At 45.4% G+C, this 20,770-nt stretch overlaps 1 protein-coding gene and 1 pseudogene across 1 annotated transcript in view; one reads left to right on the forward strand and one right to left on the reverse strand.

The window, feature by feature from the left end:
• Positions 1-1,681, reverse strand: part of ankrd55 (ankyrin repeat domain 55) — a 127,138-nt gene extending 125,457 nt beyond the window's left edge. Inside the window, exon 1 of the mRNA XM_068033402.1 lies at positions 1,606-1,681. Coding sequence (XP_067889503.1) covers positions 1,606-1,645 — 40 coding nt within the window. The 5' untranslated portion in view covers positions 1,646-1,681. The remainder of the gene's footprint in view (positions 1-1,605) is intronic.
• The window catches only part of LOC137371220 (putative nuclease HARBI1 pseudogene), a 314,069-nt pseudogene that overhangs the window by 224,648 nt on the left and 68,651 nt on the right, over positions 1-20,770 (forward strand).

The following is a 20,770-nucleotide window of genomic DNA, read 5'->3' on the forward strand; positions in this document are numbered from 1 at the left end:
GTGAAAGCACTCTACAATGTTACTTGGACCTACAAGACTAAAGTTAACTTGAGGGATGGGTGGCACAGCGAATTAGATGCTGGTTGCTCACTTCTGGTATGCGAGTTCAAATTCAGTCTAGACAAGGTAGATTACATTTTCTGCCTTCTGTAAGGGCTGTACATTACATGCATTTGGCCCATAGCACAAAACTGCTCCTCATTTAGCAGGATAGTTGGTTTGGACCATGAAGAAATGATCCACTAGTGGAGTAAGGGATTTTCTTCTGAGGTTATCGTTGAGACACATCACAAAGACCGAATATTATTTCATTCTAAAACTGACTTGGAAATGCTCAGTGCTAACACTGAGGCCCTGAATTAGAAAGTGTGCATTTTCTAACACTAATAGCTCCTACCTGAAAGCCCCTATCCTGAGGAGCAAAACATTGTGTATTAAAAAATGTTAGCATCTCTGTGTGTTTGATGACACAAAATAAGAAAAATGTGCAGAACTATAAAACTGATGACAAAAACAAGAAATGCTGGATTCACTCAGCAGGTCTGGCAGCATCTGTGGAAAGAGAAGCAGAGTTAACGTTTCGGGTCAGTGACCCTTCTTCGGAACTGACCCGAAACGTTAACTCTGCTTCTCTTTCCACAGATGCTGCCAGACTGACCCGAAACGTTAACTCTGCTTCTCTTTCCACAGATGCTGCCAGACTGACCCGAAACGTTAACTCTGCTTCTCTTTCCACAGATGCTGCCAGACCTGCTGAGTGAATCCAGCATTTCTTGTTTTTGTTTCAGATTTCCAGCATCCGCAGTATTTTGCTTTTATAAAACTGATGAATTCATAGTACTCTTGGGTATAAATTTGAAAAAAATCCTGCAACATTATTGGTCTTGATGTCAGTCCAAATACATTTGCCAACCAAGAGCACAAAATTCCACACAATTAATGAAAACAAATGCTAATAGTTTACTTGTCTTTTTGTATCTTTTCACTATTAATATTGCTTATAATGTATTTTCCATTTGTTAAAAATAATGCAAAATAACACAATTACTAAATGGCATAAATTCCAATTTCACTGCCTCACTCTCAAGATTACTATCAGTCCAGTTTTCTGAAGATGGAGGAGTTTACTAAATTAGGATACATTTGTTGTAAAATGCATGATAAAGTTGTAAGTCTGAACAGCAGACTTCCAAGATAATACAAGCATTTGTTTTTATTTTGTTTTTATTCCAAGATAATACTATTGGTAATGTAATCAGTAGCTGATAGCAGTGAAAACATTTGTCTTTGTTTAACTGCCAAAACTGGCTTTTCGTATAATGTATAATGTCCAGATTATTATTAGAATACTCACTACCAGAATTTAAAGCTGAGATTTTAACATTAAACAAATACAAATAAGACAAAAACTGGTATTTCTATTTCAAAAACTCAACAGATGAAGTAAGAATTAACAATGTACGTAATATTTTAAAGACACAGCTTGTCAATCCATCTACTTTTATTTGAAGAGCACAGATGGCTTTGAACCCTGTACATCTCAGTTGAAATCTGAACAAGATTGTGTACCATCATTATTTTATTTCAGCTCAAAAATAACCATACCTTTATGCTGATCAAAAACAGGTGAAGAACTAAAATCCATTTTCTATCGCATTATTTAAAATTGGAGCAAGAAAATATGATCTCCAGTGCTTCAAGCAGAGAATCAGACTGCAGTAAATAGAATAACAGCTGTCGTCAAACAAAATGTTGGGAAATAAATCACTTTACGACCACTGGTTATCGAGGAGAATAACAGTGCTAGTCTACACCTATCACTGAAACAAATTGTTTTCCACAGGCTGCTGCTGAAGGGTTATATCTGATGGAAACAGCTGAGCTGACTGAATAAATCCACACAGTATCTGGTCTGAAGAATATCCAGGTGTTCCTTCTAGTGATGCTGGTAAGATTGCTCAACAATCGGTTCAGCAGGACAAGAAACAGTCACCAGTAATCTGCCACTTGAAAAAGATGCAGTTGAAAGCAGCACCAGCAATATTTCCTTTAAAAAAAAGCATCTTATTGTGAACAAACTATCCAACTGAGCATGTGCAAACTGGCAATGCACTTTGGGTATACAGAATACATATGCATTGAAGTGCCAGGAAGGATGTTTATTTTTATCAGTATTTTAAATTATATGCTTCTTTAAAAGCTGGTGAAAAACAACCAGTACTAATATAATTCCTGATTGCTTTTATAAAAGTGCCGCTCTCATCTGTTTGAGGAATAAGTGAAGCAATAAATAGAATGAAATAGGATTGAGAAATGTTGCTTTGTTGTTGTATTAGGACCCTTTGCTGTCAGGGTATCTACCTATAACAGTTGGGCAAATTACTCTCTGTAAATTTTCAATGTCTAATATCGTAAAACAGAAATAGAAAAATATGCGTAGTTATATTTAGTTATCGACATTCACAAAACAAACTAAAATAAACTTGTTAAAATGCAACACATTTTTCTACACACGGGAACGATTGTGTAATGGTAATGTTACTATACTGGTAAACCAGAATACGGACTAATGCTCCAGGGTCCCAAATTCAAACCCCACCTCAGCAGCTGGTGGAATTTTAAAAATTCAATTAATTAATATGTCCGGAATAAAAAGCTAGTCTCAATAATGGTGATCATGAAATTAACAGATTGTTGTAAAAACCCATCTAGTTCACTAATGACCTTCAGGGAAGGAAATCTGCTGTCCTTACCTGGTCTGGCCTACATATGATTCCAGACCCACAGCAATGTGGTTGACTCTTAATTGCCCTCTGAAATGACCTAGCAAGCCACTCAATTATAGCAAGACTATTAGCATTATGGGTATAACTACACATGGACTGCAGCAATTCAAGAAGGCAGCTCACCACCACTTTTTCAAGTGCAGTTAGGGATAGGCCACAAATGCTGGCCTTGTCAGCCACACTCACATCCCAGGAACAAATAAAAAAATCCTATAAATACTTTATACATTGTCACATATATTCTCAAACTTCACACCAAGACCATAGGCCTCAGGTTACAGACAGTGACAGTCTATGATTAGAAATGTAAAATTATTTATCATTGTGCAATTGTAGCATTTCTGATCCTCCTCAAACAGCTTCTGTAATCAAGAATGTAGATAGCAGTACAACTTTACAGAGAAGCCATGCCTAGAAGTTATATTCCTCTTTGCCCTATGATCTTTTCAAAAGTTCTATTGCTGTAATAGTTGGACACACAAGGCCTAAAATGAGTGCAACGATAAGCAATTTACCAGGCCATGGGTAGAGTATTTTCTAAACCGAATCCGGGGACTCACAGGCTGAGAGCACAGCATCTATATACCCATTTTTTTTTCCCAAAATATACTTTATTCATAAAAATCTGTAAAAATTACATTGCCAAACAGTTTCAAAACAGCACCAAAAAATGCAAACATTGCAAGGGAGATCAGTTTCCTTCAATACTGTCATGAGTTTCTTCACAACCCTTCCGTTTCACAATTGTCATGTCAATTACAGTTTTACATTTACAGCAATTGAGAATATTAACGATACAGTTCGAGGGGTTTCCCATGGATCCAGCCCCTCAGTTCAGCTTGGTGGGGGAACCTTACACTGTGGTCTTTTCCCATTGAGCCTTTGCTGCGGCTGCCCCAAGCTTTAGTGCGTCCCTCAGCACGTAGTCCTGGACCTTGGAATGTGCCAGTCTGCAACATTTGGTGGTGGACAACTCTTTGCGCTGGAAGACCAGCAAGTTTCGGGCAGACCAAAGGGCGTCTTTCACCGAATTGACAGTCCTCCAGCAGCAGTTGATGTTTGTCTCGGTGTGCGTCCCTGGGAACAGCCCGTAGAGCACAGACTCCTGTGTTACAGAGCTGCTTGGGATGAACCTCGACAAAAACCACTGCATCTCTTTCCACACCTGCTTTGCAAAGACACATTCCAGGAGGAGGTGGGCGACCATCTCTTCCCCACCACAGCCACCGCGGGGGCATTGTGCGGAGGGGGCGAGACTTCGGGTGTGCATGAAGGATCTGACGGGGAGGGCCCTTCTCACCACCAGCCAAGCTACGTCTTGGTGCTTGTTTGAAAGTTCTGGTGATGAGGCATTCCGCCAAATGACTTTGGCGGTCTGCTCGGGGAACCATCCGACAGGATCCACCGTCTCCTTTTCCCGTAGGGCCTTGAGGACATTCCGTGCAGACCACTGCCCGATGGACCGGTGGTCAAAGGTGTTTTCCCGCAGAAACTGCTCCACGAAGGATAGGTGGTACGGCACGGCCCAACTGCATGGAGCGTTCCGCGGCAATGTGCCCAGGCCCATCCTTCGCAACACCGGGGACAGATAGAACCTCAGTACGTAGTGACACTTGGAGTTTGCGTACTGGAGATCTACACACAGCTTGATGCAGCCGCACACGAAGGTGGTCATCAGGATGAGGGCCACGTTGGGTACATTTTTCCTGCCCTTGTCCAGAGATTTGAACATCGTGTCCCTCCGGACCCGGTCCATTTTAGATCCCCAGACGAAGCGGAAAATGGCTCGGGTGACTGCCACAGCGCAGGAGTGGGGTATGGGCCAGACCTGCGCCACGTAGAGCAACAACGTGAGTGCCTCGCACCTGATGACCAGGTTCTTACCCACAATGGAGAGAGATCACTGCCCCCACATGCCCAACTTTTGTCGTACCTTGGCTACTCGCTCCTCCCATGTTTTGGTGCACGCCCCGGCCCTTCCGAACCATATCCCCAGCACCTTCAGGTAATCTGACCTGACGGTGAAGGGGACAAAGGATCGGTCAGCCCAGTTCCCAAAGAACATGGCCTCGCTCTTGCCGTGGTTAACTTTGGCTCCCCCGAGGCCAGTTCGAACTGGTCGCAGATGCTCATCCATAAACACAGAGCCATATTTAGCCTCAGACTGGCACTGTTCTCATAGGATTGAGTGAGACTGAGGTACCCTTCCACTCTGCACATTAACGTACCTTCAGTGTTGTCTGTCTCTGGGCTCCAGCTCACACAGACAGCATCGCTATCACACCTCCCATGTAAACACAGCTTCCCCATTGGCCACCACTCATCCCCCATTTTTTCACCACATGTTCCAAACCAAAGCCAATTCGATCAAAACCAAGCTGTCGTCACAATCTGTCATCTGCACTTTCACTGGTCTGTTGCTGCCATTGGGCTGATAATCTGTCAATCAACAGTGGGCCCTGTTGATTGGTCAGTCTCGAGTCACTGAGTGTGGTTGTGGATTTATGCAAATTGCATTTCGGTGAATGGAGCTTATTTAAAAAAAATGGCAGCTACTGTCTTCGGAACAGGTTTCCTGAACGCGGACTCTTCCGGGGACATAGTTTACCCAGGGACACAGTAACTCATCTAGGGACTGTTCCCAGAAAATGGGGACATATGGTCACCCCAGCCAGAGGCCAACACTTGATCTGCACAGGCATTTGGGCCAATGCTAAATTGGTCAGAACCCTTTTGAAGGTAGCTCTGGTAGGTAATAATTTTGAAATAAAGCTCCTGTGCTCATTTCTGGCCAGATCGATAAATCTGTTTTGCCATCTCGAGCAACCGAAAGGAACTGCTGATGGCTTTTCATAAAAGGCCCAAAAATGTTAAAAAAGTGCCCACAGCTGACCTGATTTAATTGGATGAGGACCGGGAACAACTTTAGTTTACCAGTTATCACCAGTTAGCAACTGGGAAACGAAATTCCATTCACCAGTAAGCTCCAGTTGAATTGCTGGTATTTCCCAGTTGAATTGGTGATCTTTACCAGTTGAATTGTTATATTTACCAGTTGGATTTTCCCAGCTAGCCAGTTGAATATCCCAATCAGAAGCTTGAAATGTTGATATGTATAACCCATTATGTGAATACCATTATCCATTATTTCATTCAGTACACAGCAAACAGTGTACAGTATCATGGGCCCGAAACTTACCCTCGTCAGACAGGAGCCATTCACCTGAGTCTGTTACGAGGGGACATAGGTTTAAGGTGCGAAGGGCAAAGTTTGGAGGGGATGTGCGAGGCAAGTTTTTTACACAGAGGGTGGTGAGTGCCTGGAACTTGCTACCGGGGGAGGTGGTGGAAGCAGGTATGATAGCGACGTTTAAGAGGCATCTTGACAAATACATGAATAGGATGGGAATAGAGGGATACGGACCCCGGAAGTGCAGAAGGTTTTAGTTTAGGCAGGCATCAAGATCGGCGCAGGCTTGGAGGGCCGAATGGCCTGTTCCTGGGCTGTACTGTTCTTTGTTCTTTGAAAAGTCGGTGGTGATCCAGCCTCCGCCTGGCCTGGGGATCCAGTCCGGATTTTACGGTACCCAGGCCCTTAATTGGTCTGAAGTGGAACTTCCACCTCATTAAGGCAGGAAGTTCCGCCTAATGGAGCTGATGGCCAATCGGCAGGCCGGCAGCTCTTACTCCCAACAGCGCCACTGGGAGCGGTGGCCACTGCTGAGACTGCAACCTAGCCGAAGACTGAAGAGGAAAGACCACCCCAGGAAAAGGTAAGTTTTTGGGGCATCGCCGGGGGTGATAGTTTGGGCCGTGGCGAGCAAGGGTGGTCGATTGGAGGAACGGGGCGGGGGGGGGTGGTGGGTGGGGGGTCGTGCGTGTTGGGCATTGGAGCATCGGGGGCGGCTGTCCCTCGGGCACATGGTGCCTGATCATGAGGCCGTTAACTGGCCACTTAAGGGCCTTGATTGGCCTGGAGCAGGCAGGCCAGTTTTCGCTGCTGCCACCCTGCATAAAATGGGATGGAGGCGGGAGCAGGTCAGGAAGGGCCCCCCGAGCCTCCCATTCCATTTTACGACCCCCCCACCTCTCCCCCAGCCACCATCCCGCAATTTGTAGGAGCGTAAACTTACAGCAGTGGTGTTCATTCAGTGTAGGATGAGCATGATATATCAACTGTAACAGAATTTGGATTCTCCATTTGACCAAACAAAACACTCTGAGAATAATAGTTTGAATAAAGCTGAACACATTTTATTGTGAAAGCACAAATAATACAGGAATACGCATTTCCACAAATTGAAACTTCTTGACCTTTCGGCTTCTTATTTTGATCCTGGATCTTCTCCGTGACTGTTGAACCTCACAAGCTCTTTTGAGACAGCCTCCTCACTCAGCCTCTTCATGTGTAGATGATGGTTGAAACATGCTGCAAAGAGAAAAGAGTGAAAAAAATAAGCAATTCCTTTAAAGCAAGTCCTTTAAACTCAAAATGTAGCAGAAAAGGGACATCGGTGACATTTAAAAAAATAGATCTGAAGCATAAAACATCTAGTGCAGAATTTTTCAATTTAAGAAGTGCTTGTAAGTTGTTAACCTTTGACAGCACTGAGCTTCCTCGGTGAGAAGGGGGGCTTCGCCTGGGGAGATGTACCACTGTCGTTTATGAACCGTGGGCACACTCTTCCACAGATGAAGCTGTCCCTCAGCATAGCGGACCCCCACACGGCAACAGCCAGGGAATTAACAAACAATGAATTGGTCCGCTGTCCAGTAATAAAGGTCCACTGGCGCTCAGGGATTTCGAACTTGCATTGCACCTGTAGGAAAATCAGGGACATATCAGTATCCTGCGTGTAAGTTCTGAAAATACTACAGACTATACATTACTATACAGACGCAACATGAATAGAGATGATACTATGGTTCAGATTCACTGACTTGCAAAAGAGAAGTTTAACCTTCCAATCACCATCTATGATTCATCACTTTTAAAGGTGCTTTTACATGAACCGGATTTTCCATGATGGACTTCAGCTGCTTGACTCGGGCATCCTGAGTTTGTGCAGACCTCTCTTTCTGGAAGAGAAGTAAGATATTAAGAAGCTTTTCACAGAAATTGGCAGTGGTGATATGACCAGATTTACATATTCCATGCATTCTTTGCAATCAGGCATTTAATTATCCATGCAGACCCGTGAGAATAAAATTTTAACTACCATGATGAAAATCACTGAGTAGTTAGCTGCTGGAGAACATACCTTGCCCATACTAACATCTTTCTTTGCCCTCTTCACGCTCATTGAGAGGGGGACACATGCTGTCTATTTCCATTGCAGTGTCCTCAACCTTAGGAATTCAGAATCACGAGCTGCATTCGATCTTAAATCTGATCTCTTTATGGGCCTCTATAGGGATAGAGCAAGAACAATTAACATGCCTGAAAAACACACTGAACTTGCTAAGATTCATGACTCCTCTGGGCCCATATGGTCCAGAAACCAAATTTTCCTCATTTCATTGAAATGTACCTGCGAGCATAAGGGCCTGTGCTGTAGAACCCGTCATCCTTTTTTCTGTTCACCTTCCTGGAGTTGTAGAGCTACCAACCCTTGCTTCATTCAACCCATTGCACTATGTAAACCTTGGTCTCGTGGTGGGACTCTGGCTCAAAATGCTTGACATCTTCCGCAATGCAGACGAGCTGGCAGATATTATTGTCAAGGAGCCGACGGGACTTATGCAAACTTACCAGATATGGTAGAAGTGGATCTGTACTGATTAATAGATTGAAATAGTTAATTTAAATTAGCAGCATTATAAAATCAATGTTCGGAGAAACAGCTCTCTTCTCTCCAATTGCAAAAAGATCACGTCCCAGCTAGAGACTCCCTTTTCAAAAATTTTGAATAAATCATCAAAGTTCAAATTTTCAAATCGCGCCCCCCGCCCCACCCCCCGTTGCAAAAAAAATCAATCAAGATCAGATTGATCTTGATCAGATTGGAGGCTTATGGCAGATTCAGAGTGCTGAAAACAGTGGAGGCACTAGAGGAGTATAGAAAGTGTAGGGGGGTACTTAAAAAACTAATTAGAAGAGTGAAGAGGGGATGAAAAAACACTGGCGGGCAAGAAAAAGGAAAATCCTAGGGCATTTTATAAGTATATTAAGGGCAAGAGGATAACCAGGGAAAGAGTAGGGCCCATTAGGGACCAAAGTGGCAATCAGTGTATGGAGCCGGAGGACATTGGTGAGGTTTTAAATGATTACTTTTCATCTGTGTTCACTATGGAGAAGGACGATGTAGGTGTAGAGATCAGGGAGGAGGATTGTGATATACCTGAACATATTAGCATTGAAAGGGAGGAAGTATTAGCTGTTTTAATGGACTTAAAAGTGGATAAATCCCCAGGCCCAGATGAGATGTATCCCAGGCTGTTATATGAGGCAAGGGAGGAGATTGCAGGGGCTCTGACACAAATTTTCAAATCCTCTCTGGCCACAGGAGAGGTACCAGAGGACTGGAGGACAGCGAATGTGGTACCATTATTCAAGAAGGGTAGCAGGGATAAACCAGGTAATTATAGGCTGGTGAGTCTAACATCAGTGGTAGGGAAACTACTGGAAGAAATTTTGAGGGACGGGATTAATCTCCACTTGGACAGGTAGGGATTAATCAGGGATAGTCAGAATGGCTTTGTCAGGGGGAGATCGTGTCTAACTAACTTGATTGAATTTTTTGAGGTGGTGACAAGATGTGTAGATGAGGGTAAAGCAGTTGATGTAGTCTACATGGACCTCAGTAAGACTTTTGATAATGTCCTGCATGAAAGATCCCATGGGATCCAGTGCAGTTTGGCGATTTGGATCCAAAATTGGCTTAGTGGCAGGAGGCAGAGGGTAATGGTTGAGGGTTGTTTTTGCAAGTGGGAGCCTGTGACCAGTGCTGTACCGCAGGGATCGGTGCTGGGACCCTTGCTGTTTGTAGTGTTCTTTTTTTTTATTCTTTTGGGCCTCCTTATCTCGAGAGACAATGGATACGCGCCTGGAGGTGGTCAGTGGTTTGTGAAGCAGCGCCTGGAGTGGCTATAAAGGCCAATTCTGGAGTGACAGGCTCTTCCACAGGTGCTGCAGAGAAATTTGTTTGTCGGGGCTGTTGCACAGTTGGCTCTCCCCTCGCGCCTCTGTCTTTTTTCCTGCCAACTACTAAGTCTCTTCGACTCGCCACAATTTAGTCCTGTCTTTATGGCTGCCCGCCATAAAGTTTGTAGTGTACATTAATGATTTAGACATGAATATAGGAGGTATGATCAGTAAGTTCGCAGATGACACGAAAATTGGTGGTGTCGTAAATAGTGAGGAAGAAAGCCTTAGATTACAGGACGATGTAGATGGGCTGGTAAGATGGGCGGAGCTGTGGCAAATGGAATATAATCCTGAGAAGTGTGAGGTGATGCACTTTGGGAGGGCTAACCAGGCAAGAGAATATACAATGGATGGTTGGACCCTAGGAGGTACAGAGGGCCAGAGGGGCCTTGGTGTACTCGTCCAAAGATCACTGAAGGCAGCAGCACAGGTAGATAAGGTGGTTAGGAAGGCATATGGGATACTTGCCTTTATTAGTCGAGGCATAGAATATAAGTGCAGGGAGGTTATAATGGAGCTGTATAAATTGCTAGTTAGGCCACAGCTGGAGTAGTGCACAGGTCTGGGCACCACACTATAGGAAGGATGTGATTTCACTGGAGAGGGTGCAGAGGAGATTCACCAGGATGTGGCCTGGGCTGGAGCATTTCAGCTATGAAGAGAGACTGAAAAGGCTAGGGTTGTTTTCCTTAGAGCAGAGAAAGCTGAGGGGAGATATGATTGAGGGATACAAAATTATGAGGGGCATTGATAGGTTAGATAGGAAGAAATGTTTTCTCTTAGCGGAGGAGTCAATAACCAGGGGGCATAGATTTAAGCTAAGGTGCAGGACGTTTAGAGGGGAATTGAGGAAATTCTTTTTTTCACCCAGAGGGTGCTTGGAATCTGGAATGCACTGCCTGAAGAGGTGGTAGAGGCAGGAACCCTCACAACATTTAAGAAGTATTTAGATGAGCACTTGAAACGCCATAGCGTACAAGGCTACGGGCCAAGTGCTGGAAAATGGACACGATGGGCCGAAGGGCCTGTTTCTCTGCTGTATAACTCTATGACTCTGTCTCCCGCCATTAGCAAAAAAATCAATAGATTAAATCCAGCTCCCACTTTTAAAGTCTGTCTAAAAGCTTTTCAAATGCCCTAAAACTTACCTGACAGATCCTGCAGCGAAGGGAATAATGGATCAAAATGCCTGCACAGGCTAACATAATAAAAGCAAAATACTGTGGATGTTGTAATAAAAACGGGAAATGTTGGAAGTACAGCAGCATGCAGGCAGTGCAGAACTGTGGAGAGAGAAATTAAGTTAAAATTTCAGGTCTGTGACAGACTCTTTCTACTGCTGTTGATTGACATGTACAGTGGCCAATAACTGAGTGGCATTGCAAAAGCAGCTGGTCGATCAGAGTGCGAGTGGGGTAAGATTTATGTTTTGACCAAGAGCCAACATGCCTTTCTGATATGCATCTTTTCATATGTGAGCAGAGATCATTGTAATTTAGAGTGCATATGCTTCCAGCAGAAAGGGTGTAAATTATCTGAGATCTCGATGTGATTAGCATCTGTTAAAAAGATTAGTTAGAACAATGCAAGTAGAAACTACAATAATAAAAGCAAAATACTGCGGATGCTGGAAATCTGAAATGAAAACAAGAAATGCTGGAATCACTCAGTAGGTCTGGCAGCATCTGTGGAAAGAGAAGCAGAGTTAACGTTTCGGGTCAGTGACCCTTCTTCAGAACTATAGTAGAAAGTTCTACTAAGTAGAAACTATAGTAGGCATGCTGGCTGGTCACTGACCCGAAACGTTAACTCTGCTTCTCTTTCCACAGATGCTGCCAGACCTGCTGATTTGATCATATGATAACTTGCAGTAGACATGCTTTTTGAGTGCTGAACACACAGTACTAGGGGGACAATTAGAGCTCACAGTCATTTACAAGTTTTATCACCTTGAAAATGCAAGAAATAGGTTATATGAATCTATTGTATCCCTGTGACAGTTATTAGCATTGATAGTATTGATGTCTGAGTTATAAATTTGCATTTGGATAACACACTCGTGCCTGAATCATGAAGAATCATTGCATTGTGTTTCAGGAATTTCTAGGACTTGTTTGCCGCTTGGTCCCCTGACCCCACTCAGCCCCCCGCTCGTCACTCAATTCCCCTTCACCCCCTTCCCCTTCACCCCCTTCCCCCAGCCAGTGTTAGTCCCCCCACTCACTCCCCCGCTCAGGCCCCCGCTTGCTGCTCAATTCCGCCCACCCCTGTCACCGCTAGTTCCCCCACTCACCCCTGTCGCCACCCAGCACGCCCCTTGCTTCCCCACGCCCGCCACTTGCTTCTCGCCCCTCTGTTCGCTTAATTCTACCCCCGCCTCTAGCTTCTCCCCCACCCCGACGCTCACTCGTCACATGATGGCGTAAAATGCGCAGTGAGATCAACAATGCATGTGCGGATTAATGCTGGCAAGCTGGCAAACATGAAGGAACTTGGGATGACGTAGGCCATCAATCTGTTTTGTCAGGAAACACAGTGCTTACTTACTAACAGGATGACATGAGGAATTTGTGCTATAGTTTGCTAACAGATTATGTGTGCTGCGAAGCATGACCTGGAAGAAACTTACAGCAGACACCTGGGGGGAATTTGCGCTCTCCTCTGGTGGGTTTGGAGGTGAGGAGAGCATGTACTCGGGCAGGATGGTGGCGGGGAACCCCATCACCTTCCTGCCTCTGTCGAAATTAAGTCCTAGGCAGGAAGGCTTGTGAATGGCCTTCCTGCCCCACCACCAATTAAATGAGCAACTAAAAACCATGCTGGTTGCTTGCCAGCTCCAGGGTGGTGGGGGTGGGGCAGGGGTAAAGGGCACTTAGTGTCTGAATGAGGGACCTGGCATTGGGCGGGGAGGGGGTGGTGGTGGCGCACTGAGACCCAACCCTGCCCTTGCTGCCGCCTCCTTCCTACACAACCCTCCCCCGCGAGACCCCTTCCACCCTGACTCACCTGTGCCCTGGATCCAGAGTTGCTCCTGGGCCTCGGGTAGGTGCTCCACTGGCAGCAGGCACTGCCTCCATGGTGGTGCTGCTCAGTTAAAGGGTAGCTGGCCTCTGAGCAAACTATTGGATTGAAGGCAGACAAGTCCCCAGGGCCTGATGGCCTACATCCTAGGGTCTTAAAGGAAGTGGCAGCGGAGATAGTAGATCCATTGGTTATAATATTTCAAAATTCCCTGGATGCGGGGAAGGTTCCAGTGGATTGGAAAAATGCTAATATAACACCCTTATTCAAAAAGGGAGGGAGGCAGAAAGTAGGAAACTATAGACCAGTTAGTTTAACATCTGTCGTTGGGAAATTGTTAGAATCCATTATTAAGGAAGTAAAAGCAGGACATTTAGAAAGTCAAAATGCAATCCATCAGAGTCAGCATGGTTTTATGAAGGGTAAATCGTGTTTGACTAATTTGCTAGAGTTTAGTTTTTAGTTTAGAGATACAGCACTGAAACAGGCCCTTCGGCCCACCGAGTCTGTGCCGACCATCAACCACCCATTTATACTAATCCTACACTAATTCCATATCCCTACCACATCCCCACCTGTCCCTATATGGAGTATTGCGTACAGTTTTGGTCCCCTTACTTGAAGAGGAATGTAGTTGCATTGGAGGCAGTTCAGAGGAGGTTCACTAGATTGATTCCAGAGATGAGGGGTTTGTCTTATGAAGAGAGATTGAGCAGTTTAGGCCTTTACTCTCTAGAGTTTAGAAGAATGAGAGGAGATCTAATTGAGGTCTATGAGATGATTAAGGGGATTGACAAAGTAGACGAAGAGAGAATGTTTCCTCTTGTGGGGCAATCGAGAACGAGAGGTCATAGTTTTAGGATAAGGGGAAGCAGATTTAGATTTATGATTTAGATTTAGAGATACAGCACTGAAACAGGCCCTTCGGCCCACCGAGTCCGCGCCGACCATTAACCACCCATTTATACTAATCCTACAACAATCCCATATTCCTACCACATCCTCACCTGTCCCTATATTCCCCTACCACCTACCTATACTAGGGGAAATTTATAATGGCCAATTTACCTATCAACCTGCAAGTCTTTTGGCTGTGGGAGGAAACCGGAGCACCCGGAGGAAACCCACGCAGACACAGGGAGAACTTGCAAACTCCACACAGGCAGTACCCAGAATTGAACCCGGGTCGCTGGAGCTGTGAGGCTGCGGTGCTAACCACTGCGCCACTGTGCCGCCCAGAGATGAGGAGAAATTATTTCTCTCAAAGGGTTGTGAGTCTGTGGAATTCACTACCCTAGAGTGCGGTGGATGCCGGGACATTGAGTAAATTTAAGGAGGAGATAGACAGATTTTTAATTAGTGATGGGTTGAAGGGTTATGGAGAATGGGCAGGAAAGTGGAGTTGAGGCTGAGATGAGATCAGCCATGATCGTATTGAATGGCGGAGCAGGCTCAAGGGGCTGAATTGCCTACTCCTGCTCCTGGTTCTTATGCTGTTATGTTCTTATGATTGACCGGCAGCTCTCAGAGGTCGGGACTTCCGTTGCCCGGGTACTTGATCCCATGGAAGGCCCACTGCTGTTCAGTAAAGCGTTTAATTGGCACTTGATTTGACGGGCCTCCCACAGAAGGGGCAACGCAGGGTTCTCGCCGGTGCTTTTGCTGGAGATCGAGACCCCCATTGCCCAGGTAAAATCCTAGCTCACTCCAACTGGTTCCAGCTCAAAAGTGCACATTTGACAACTGGATCCACATTTAACACATTAACATGTTAACTGCAACCAGTGAAGTTGAAATGATTCCAGTTTAAATTAGCTGGAAAATCTTGTCTCCAACTGGGCAACTGGAATCCCAAATAAAAACAGAAAGTGCTGCAAATACTCAGCAGGTCTGGCAGCATCTGTGGAGAGAGAAACAGAGTTAAAGTTTCAGGTCTGTGACCTTTCATTGGTTTCTTAATTAGGTTTCTCCATTCTGGCCCACCTGTTGTTGCATGTTGCTAGAATCATATCCGCTTTGAGATTCTAAGGAATTTAGGCCCCAACAGGTCATGGTTCATAAATCAACTGAGGTGGTAAATATACTGATTGGAGGATAAATGTAATGGATATAGAATGCCTGTGGGTAAAAATGACTCTGCCTTAGTGCTATTCAAGTGCTCTTCGTGCACAAATTTTCAGGCTACACAATAGTGCACAATTAATTAGTGCTGGAGTAAGTAGTTGCTATGGATTATGATGCTTATCTCTGGCAGTATATTAATTGGAGGGATTATTGATTGTGGCACTAGTTCTCCGTTTTTCAGGGGCTTGATGGCCACCTGAACGGTCCTAACTTTCATTTCAAATGGATGCTGCAGTAGTGCCCAGAGATTGCTCAGTTTCAATGCTCAGTGATCAGGTGCAGTAAAACATTGGAGATTACTTTAACTTACAAAATATAGAAAATGGAAATTGGGCTCAGTGAACAGGAAATGACAACGTTTTTAAAATAATTTCATGGGATGTGATCAGCACTTGCAAGGCCAGCATATGTTGCCCATCCCTAATTGCCCTTGAGAAGGTGGTGGTGAGCTGATATTCAATGGTACGTAGGATGCACAATGCTCTCCCACTTGTACAGGGCATAGTAAGTATACAGTCCTAACTAAATTTATGGGGCAATTTTATTCTTGCGGCAGGAGTCCCAACATACGGAAAAAGCGATGCCAAGATCCCCATGTCGCCTCTTCTCCAGAGGCCTGCCGAATTTAGTGCCAAACAGGCACTTAAGAGTCAGCCAGGACCCCATCTCCGGAAGTCCCACCTTGGAGAGCTGCCAGCCAATCAGAGGCTGGCAGCTGCAGCAGAGGCGGTGGTTGCTATTGGAGGTGCACGTACAGGAGGCTGAGGGGCCTTGTTGGAGCCAGGCCTCAAGTAGGTCAGAGCGGGAGAGGTGTCACGAGGTGGGACTCGCGGGGGGTGGGGAGGGGGGGTCCACAGCAAGGGCGGGAAGGCCCCTCCCTTCCCAATGCTGGGTACCTCATTCAGGCACTAAGAGAATAAAATTTCCCCCCTCTGTATTAGCATCAAAGAAGCAGTATCTTAGGAGACTCAGGTTAAGCTGTGAAGCACCTCTGCCACCTGTCCACTTTCCATGTGCTTGTCTGTGAAGTGGTTTAGGAGTTTCTTGGAGATGTCTTCATTAGAAGAGGAGATTGAGGGGTGATTTGAAATTTCACAGTCCAGGACATCATCAATGTACATGTGGCCATTCAGGCCTTGTGCCTTGTCCCAATCAAAAGGGCTTAGAGTCATAGAGTTATACAGCACAGAAATAGTCCCTTCGGCCCATTGTGTCCGTGCTGGCCATCAAGCACCTATCTATCCTAATCCCATTTTCCAGCACTTGGCCCGTAGCCTTGTATGCTATGGCGTTTCAAGTGCTCATCGAAATACTTCTTAAATGCTGTGAGGGTTCCTGCCTCTACCACCTCTTCAGGCAGTGTATCCTTTAATTCATATTGCCTCCCTCACTCATCTTACCAAATTGAATCACTTCACACTTTTCTGCATTAAATGTCATTAGCCACTTGTCCACCCAGCCTGTCTATGTCCTCTTGAAGTTTATCACTATCCTCCTCACAGTTCACAATACTTCCAAGTTTTGTGTCATCTGCAAATTTTGAAATTGTGCCCTGCTAAGTCGAGGTCATTAATGTAGATCAAGAAAAGCAGGGGCCCTAACACCGACCCCTGAGGAACCCCACTATATACCTTCCTTCAGTCCGAAAATCAACTTTTCACAACTGCTGTCTATTTCCTGTCACAGCTAATTTTGTATCCATGCTGCTACTGTCCCTTTTATTCCATGGATGCTAACTTTGCAGACAAGCCTGTTATGTGACACTTTATCCAATGCCTTTTGGAAGTCCATGTATACCACATCAACCACATTACCCTCATTAATTCTGTCTGTCACCTCATCAAAAAATAAAAAAGCATCCCAAGGCACTTCACTGGAGGATTATAAAACAAAATATGACACTGCGCTACATAAGGAGATATTAGGTCAGCTTGGTCAAAGAGGTTTTAAGGAGTGTCTTACAGCAGGAAAGCAAGGTGGAGAGGCGTCGGGAGGGTATTCCAGAGCTTAGGGCCTGGGCAAGTGAAGGTGTGGCCACCAATAGTGAAGTGATTAAAATCAAGGTGCACAAGAGGCCAGAATTAAAGGAGCATAGATCTCTTGGAGGGCTGTGGGGCTGGAGAAGATTACAGAGATAGGGAGGGGTTAGCCCATGGATGGATTTGAAAACATGGATGAGAATTTTAAAATATTTTTCGTCAGTATTTACAGTAGAGAAAGAAAATGTTGTCGAGGAGAATACTGAGATACAGACTACTAGGCTAGATGGGATTGAGGTTCACAAGGAGGAGGTGTTAGCAATTTTGGAAAGAGTGAAAATAGATAAGTCCCCTGGGCCAGATGGGATTTATCCTAGGATTCTCTGGGAAGCCAGGGAGGAGATTGCAGAGCCGTTGTTGTTGATCTTTAAGTCGTCATTGTCGACAGGAGTAGTGCCGGAGGACTGGAGGATAGCAAATGTTGTCCCCTTGTTCAAGAAGGGGAGTAGAGACAGCCCTGGTAATTATAGACCTGTGAGCCTTACTTCGGTTGTGGGTAAAATGTTGGAAAAGGTTATAAGAGACAGGATTTATAATCATCTTGAAAAGAATAAGTTCATTTGCGATAGTCAGCACGGTTTTGTGAAAGGTAGGTCGTGCCTCACAAACCTTATTGAGTTTTTCGAGAAGGTGACCAAACGGGTGGATGAGGGTAAAGCCGTGGATGTGGTGTATATGGATTTCAGTAAGGCGTTTGATAAGGTTCCCCACGGTAGGCTATTGCAGAAAATACGGAAGTATGGGGTTGAAGGTGATTTAGAGCTTTGGATCAGAAATTGGCTAGCTGAAAGAAGACAGAGGGTGGTGGTTGATGGCAAATGTTCATCCTGGAGTTTAGTTACTAGTGGTGTACCGCAAGGTTCTGTTTTGGGGCCACTGCTGTTTGTCATTTTTATAAACGACCTGGATGAGGGTGTAGAAGGGTGGGTTAGTAAATTTGCGGATGACACGAAGGTCGGTGGAGTTGTGGATAGTGTCGAAGGGTGTTGTAGGGTACAGAGGGACATAGATAGGCTGCAGAGCTGGGCTGAGAGATGGCAAATGGAGTTTAATGCGGAGAAGTGTGAGGTGATTCACTTTGGAAGGAGTAACAGCAATGCAGAGTACTGGGCTAATGGGAAGATTCTTGGTAGTGTAGATGAGCAGAGAGATCTTGGTATCCAGGTACATAAATCCCTGAAAGTTGCTACCCAGGTTAATAGGGCTGTTAAGAAGGCATATGGTGTGTTAGCCTTTATTAGTAGGGGGATCGAGTTTCAGAGCCACGGGGTCATGATGCAGCTGTACAAAACTCTGGTGAGGCCGCACCTGGAGTATTGCGTGCAGTTCTGGTCACCGCATTATAGGAAGGATGTCGAAGCTTTGGAAAGGGTGCAGAGGAGATTTACTAGGATGTTGCCTGGTATGGAAGGAAGGTCTTACGAGGAAAGGCTGAGGGACTTGGGGTTGTTTTCGTTAGAGAGAAGGAGGAGGAGAGGTGACTTAATAGAGACATACAAGATAATCAGAGGGTTAGATAGGGTGGATAGTGAGAGTCTTTTTCCTCGGATGAGGATGGCAAACACGAGGGGACATAGCTTTAAGTTGAGGGGTGAAAGATATAGGACAGATGTCAGAGGTAGTTTCTTTACGCAGAGAGTAGTCGGGGCGTGGAACGCCCTGCCTGCAACAGTAGTAGACTCGCCAACTTTAAGGGCATTTAAGTGGTCATTGGATAGACATATGGATGTAAATGGAATAGTGTAGGTCAGATGATCGGCGCAACATCGAGGGCCGAAGGGCCTGTACTGCGCTGTAATATTCTAAAAGGCATTGCAGAGCAGGAGCCAGTGTAGGTCAGTGAGCACAGGGGTAATAGGGGAATGGGACTTGGTGTGAGTTAAGACACAAACAACAGAGTTATGAACGACCTCAAGTTTGCAGAGGGTAGAATGTGGGAGACCAGCCAGATGTGGGAATAGTCAAGTGTAGAGGTAATGAAGGCACGAATGAGAGTTTCAGCAGCAGAAGAGCTGAGACGGGGACAAAGTCGGGCGATGTTACAGAGATGGAATAGACAGGCCTTAGTGATGGCACAAATATATGAGGTTGGAGGTTCATCTGGGGGTCAGATGTGACACCAAGGTTGCGAACGGACTGACTTAATCCGAGACTGTTGCCACGGAGAGGGATAGAGTCAATAGCTAGGGAACAGAGTTTGAAGCAGGAACCAAAAACAATGGCTTCAGTCTTCCCGACATTTAATTGAGGAAATTTCTGCTCACCCAGTACTGGATGTTGGATAAGCAGTCTGATAATTTAGCAACAGTGGAGGAGTCAATCGAGGTACTGGTGAGATAGAGCTGGATGTTGTCAGCGTACATATGAAAAATCTGATTGACCTTGCCCTGACCAATCTACCTGTTGCAGATGCATCTGTCCATCACAGTATTTGTAGGAGTGACCACTGCACAGTGAAGACGAAGACCCAACTTCACTCTGAGGATACCATCCATCGTATGGTGTGGCACTACCACCATGCTAAATGGGATAGATTCAGAATAGATCTAGCAGCTCAAAACTGGGCATCCATGAGGCACTGTGGACCATCAGCAGCAGCAGAATTGTATTCAACCACAATCTGTACCCTCATGGTAAAGCCTGGCTACCAGACCGGAACCCGACCAAACCCGATTACGTGTCGGGTTCGGGTCGGGTTGGGTCTGTATTCTGCGTCCAGCATTCGGGCTGGGGTCGGGTCAGGCTGGACTGTAATGTTTTATTTTGTATTGTTTTCGTTTTAATCTATGATTTTTTTTCTGTTTCAATAATATGTTTGTTATTTTCAGGTCAGGTCGAGCATTCAAAAAATTTATAGGACTGGGGCCCGGGTCGGGTTTGGGTTGGCTGTTGTCAGGTCGGGTCCGGGTCGGGTTTTAACTTTATACCCGAGCCAAGCTTTACCTCATGGCCCAGCATATCCCTCACTCTACCATTACCATCAAGCCAGGAGATTAACCCTGGTTGAATGAAGAGTGCAGGAGGGAATGCCAGGAGCAGCACCAGGCATACCTAAAAATGAGGTGTCAACCTGATGAAGCTACAACACAGGACTACATGCATGCTCAGCAGCAGAAGCAGCAGGCGATAGACAGGGCTAAGTTATCCAACAACAAATGGATCAAAGCAAAACTCTGCAGTCCTGCTACATCCAGTTTTGAATGGTGGTGGACAATTAAACAACTAGCAGGAGGAGGACTGCACAAACATTCCCATCCTCAATAATGCGGGAGGTCAGCACATCAGTGCAAAAGACAAGGCTGAAGCATTTGCAACCATCTTCAGCCAGAAGTGCCGAGTGGATTATTCATCTCAGCCTCCTCCTGCGGTCCCCAGCATCACAGATACCAGTCTTCAGCCAATTTGATTCACTCCACATGATATCAAGAAGCGGCTGAAGGCACTGGATACTGCAAAGGCTATGGGTCTGGACAATAACCCGGCAATAGTACTGAAGACGTGCTCCAGAACTAGCCGCACCCCTAGCCAAGTTGGTCCAGCTACTACACTGGCATCTACCCGACAATGTGGAAAATTGCCCAGGTATGTCCTGTCCACAAAAAGCAGGAGAAATCCAATCCGGCCAATCACCACTCTATCAGTCTGCTCTGAAC

This window comes from Heterodontus francisci, chromosome 1 (genome assembly GCF_036365525.1).
Source record: "Heterodontus francisci isolate sHetFra1 chromosome 1, sHetFra1.hap1, whole genome shotgun sequence".
Lineage (NCBI taxonomy): Eukaryota > Metazoa > Chordata > Chondrichthyes > Heterodontiformes > Heterodontidae > Heterodontus > Heterodontus francisci.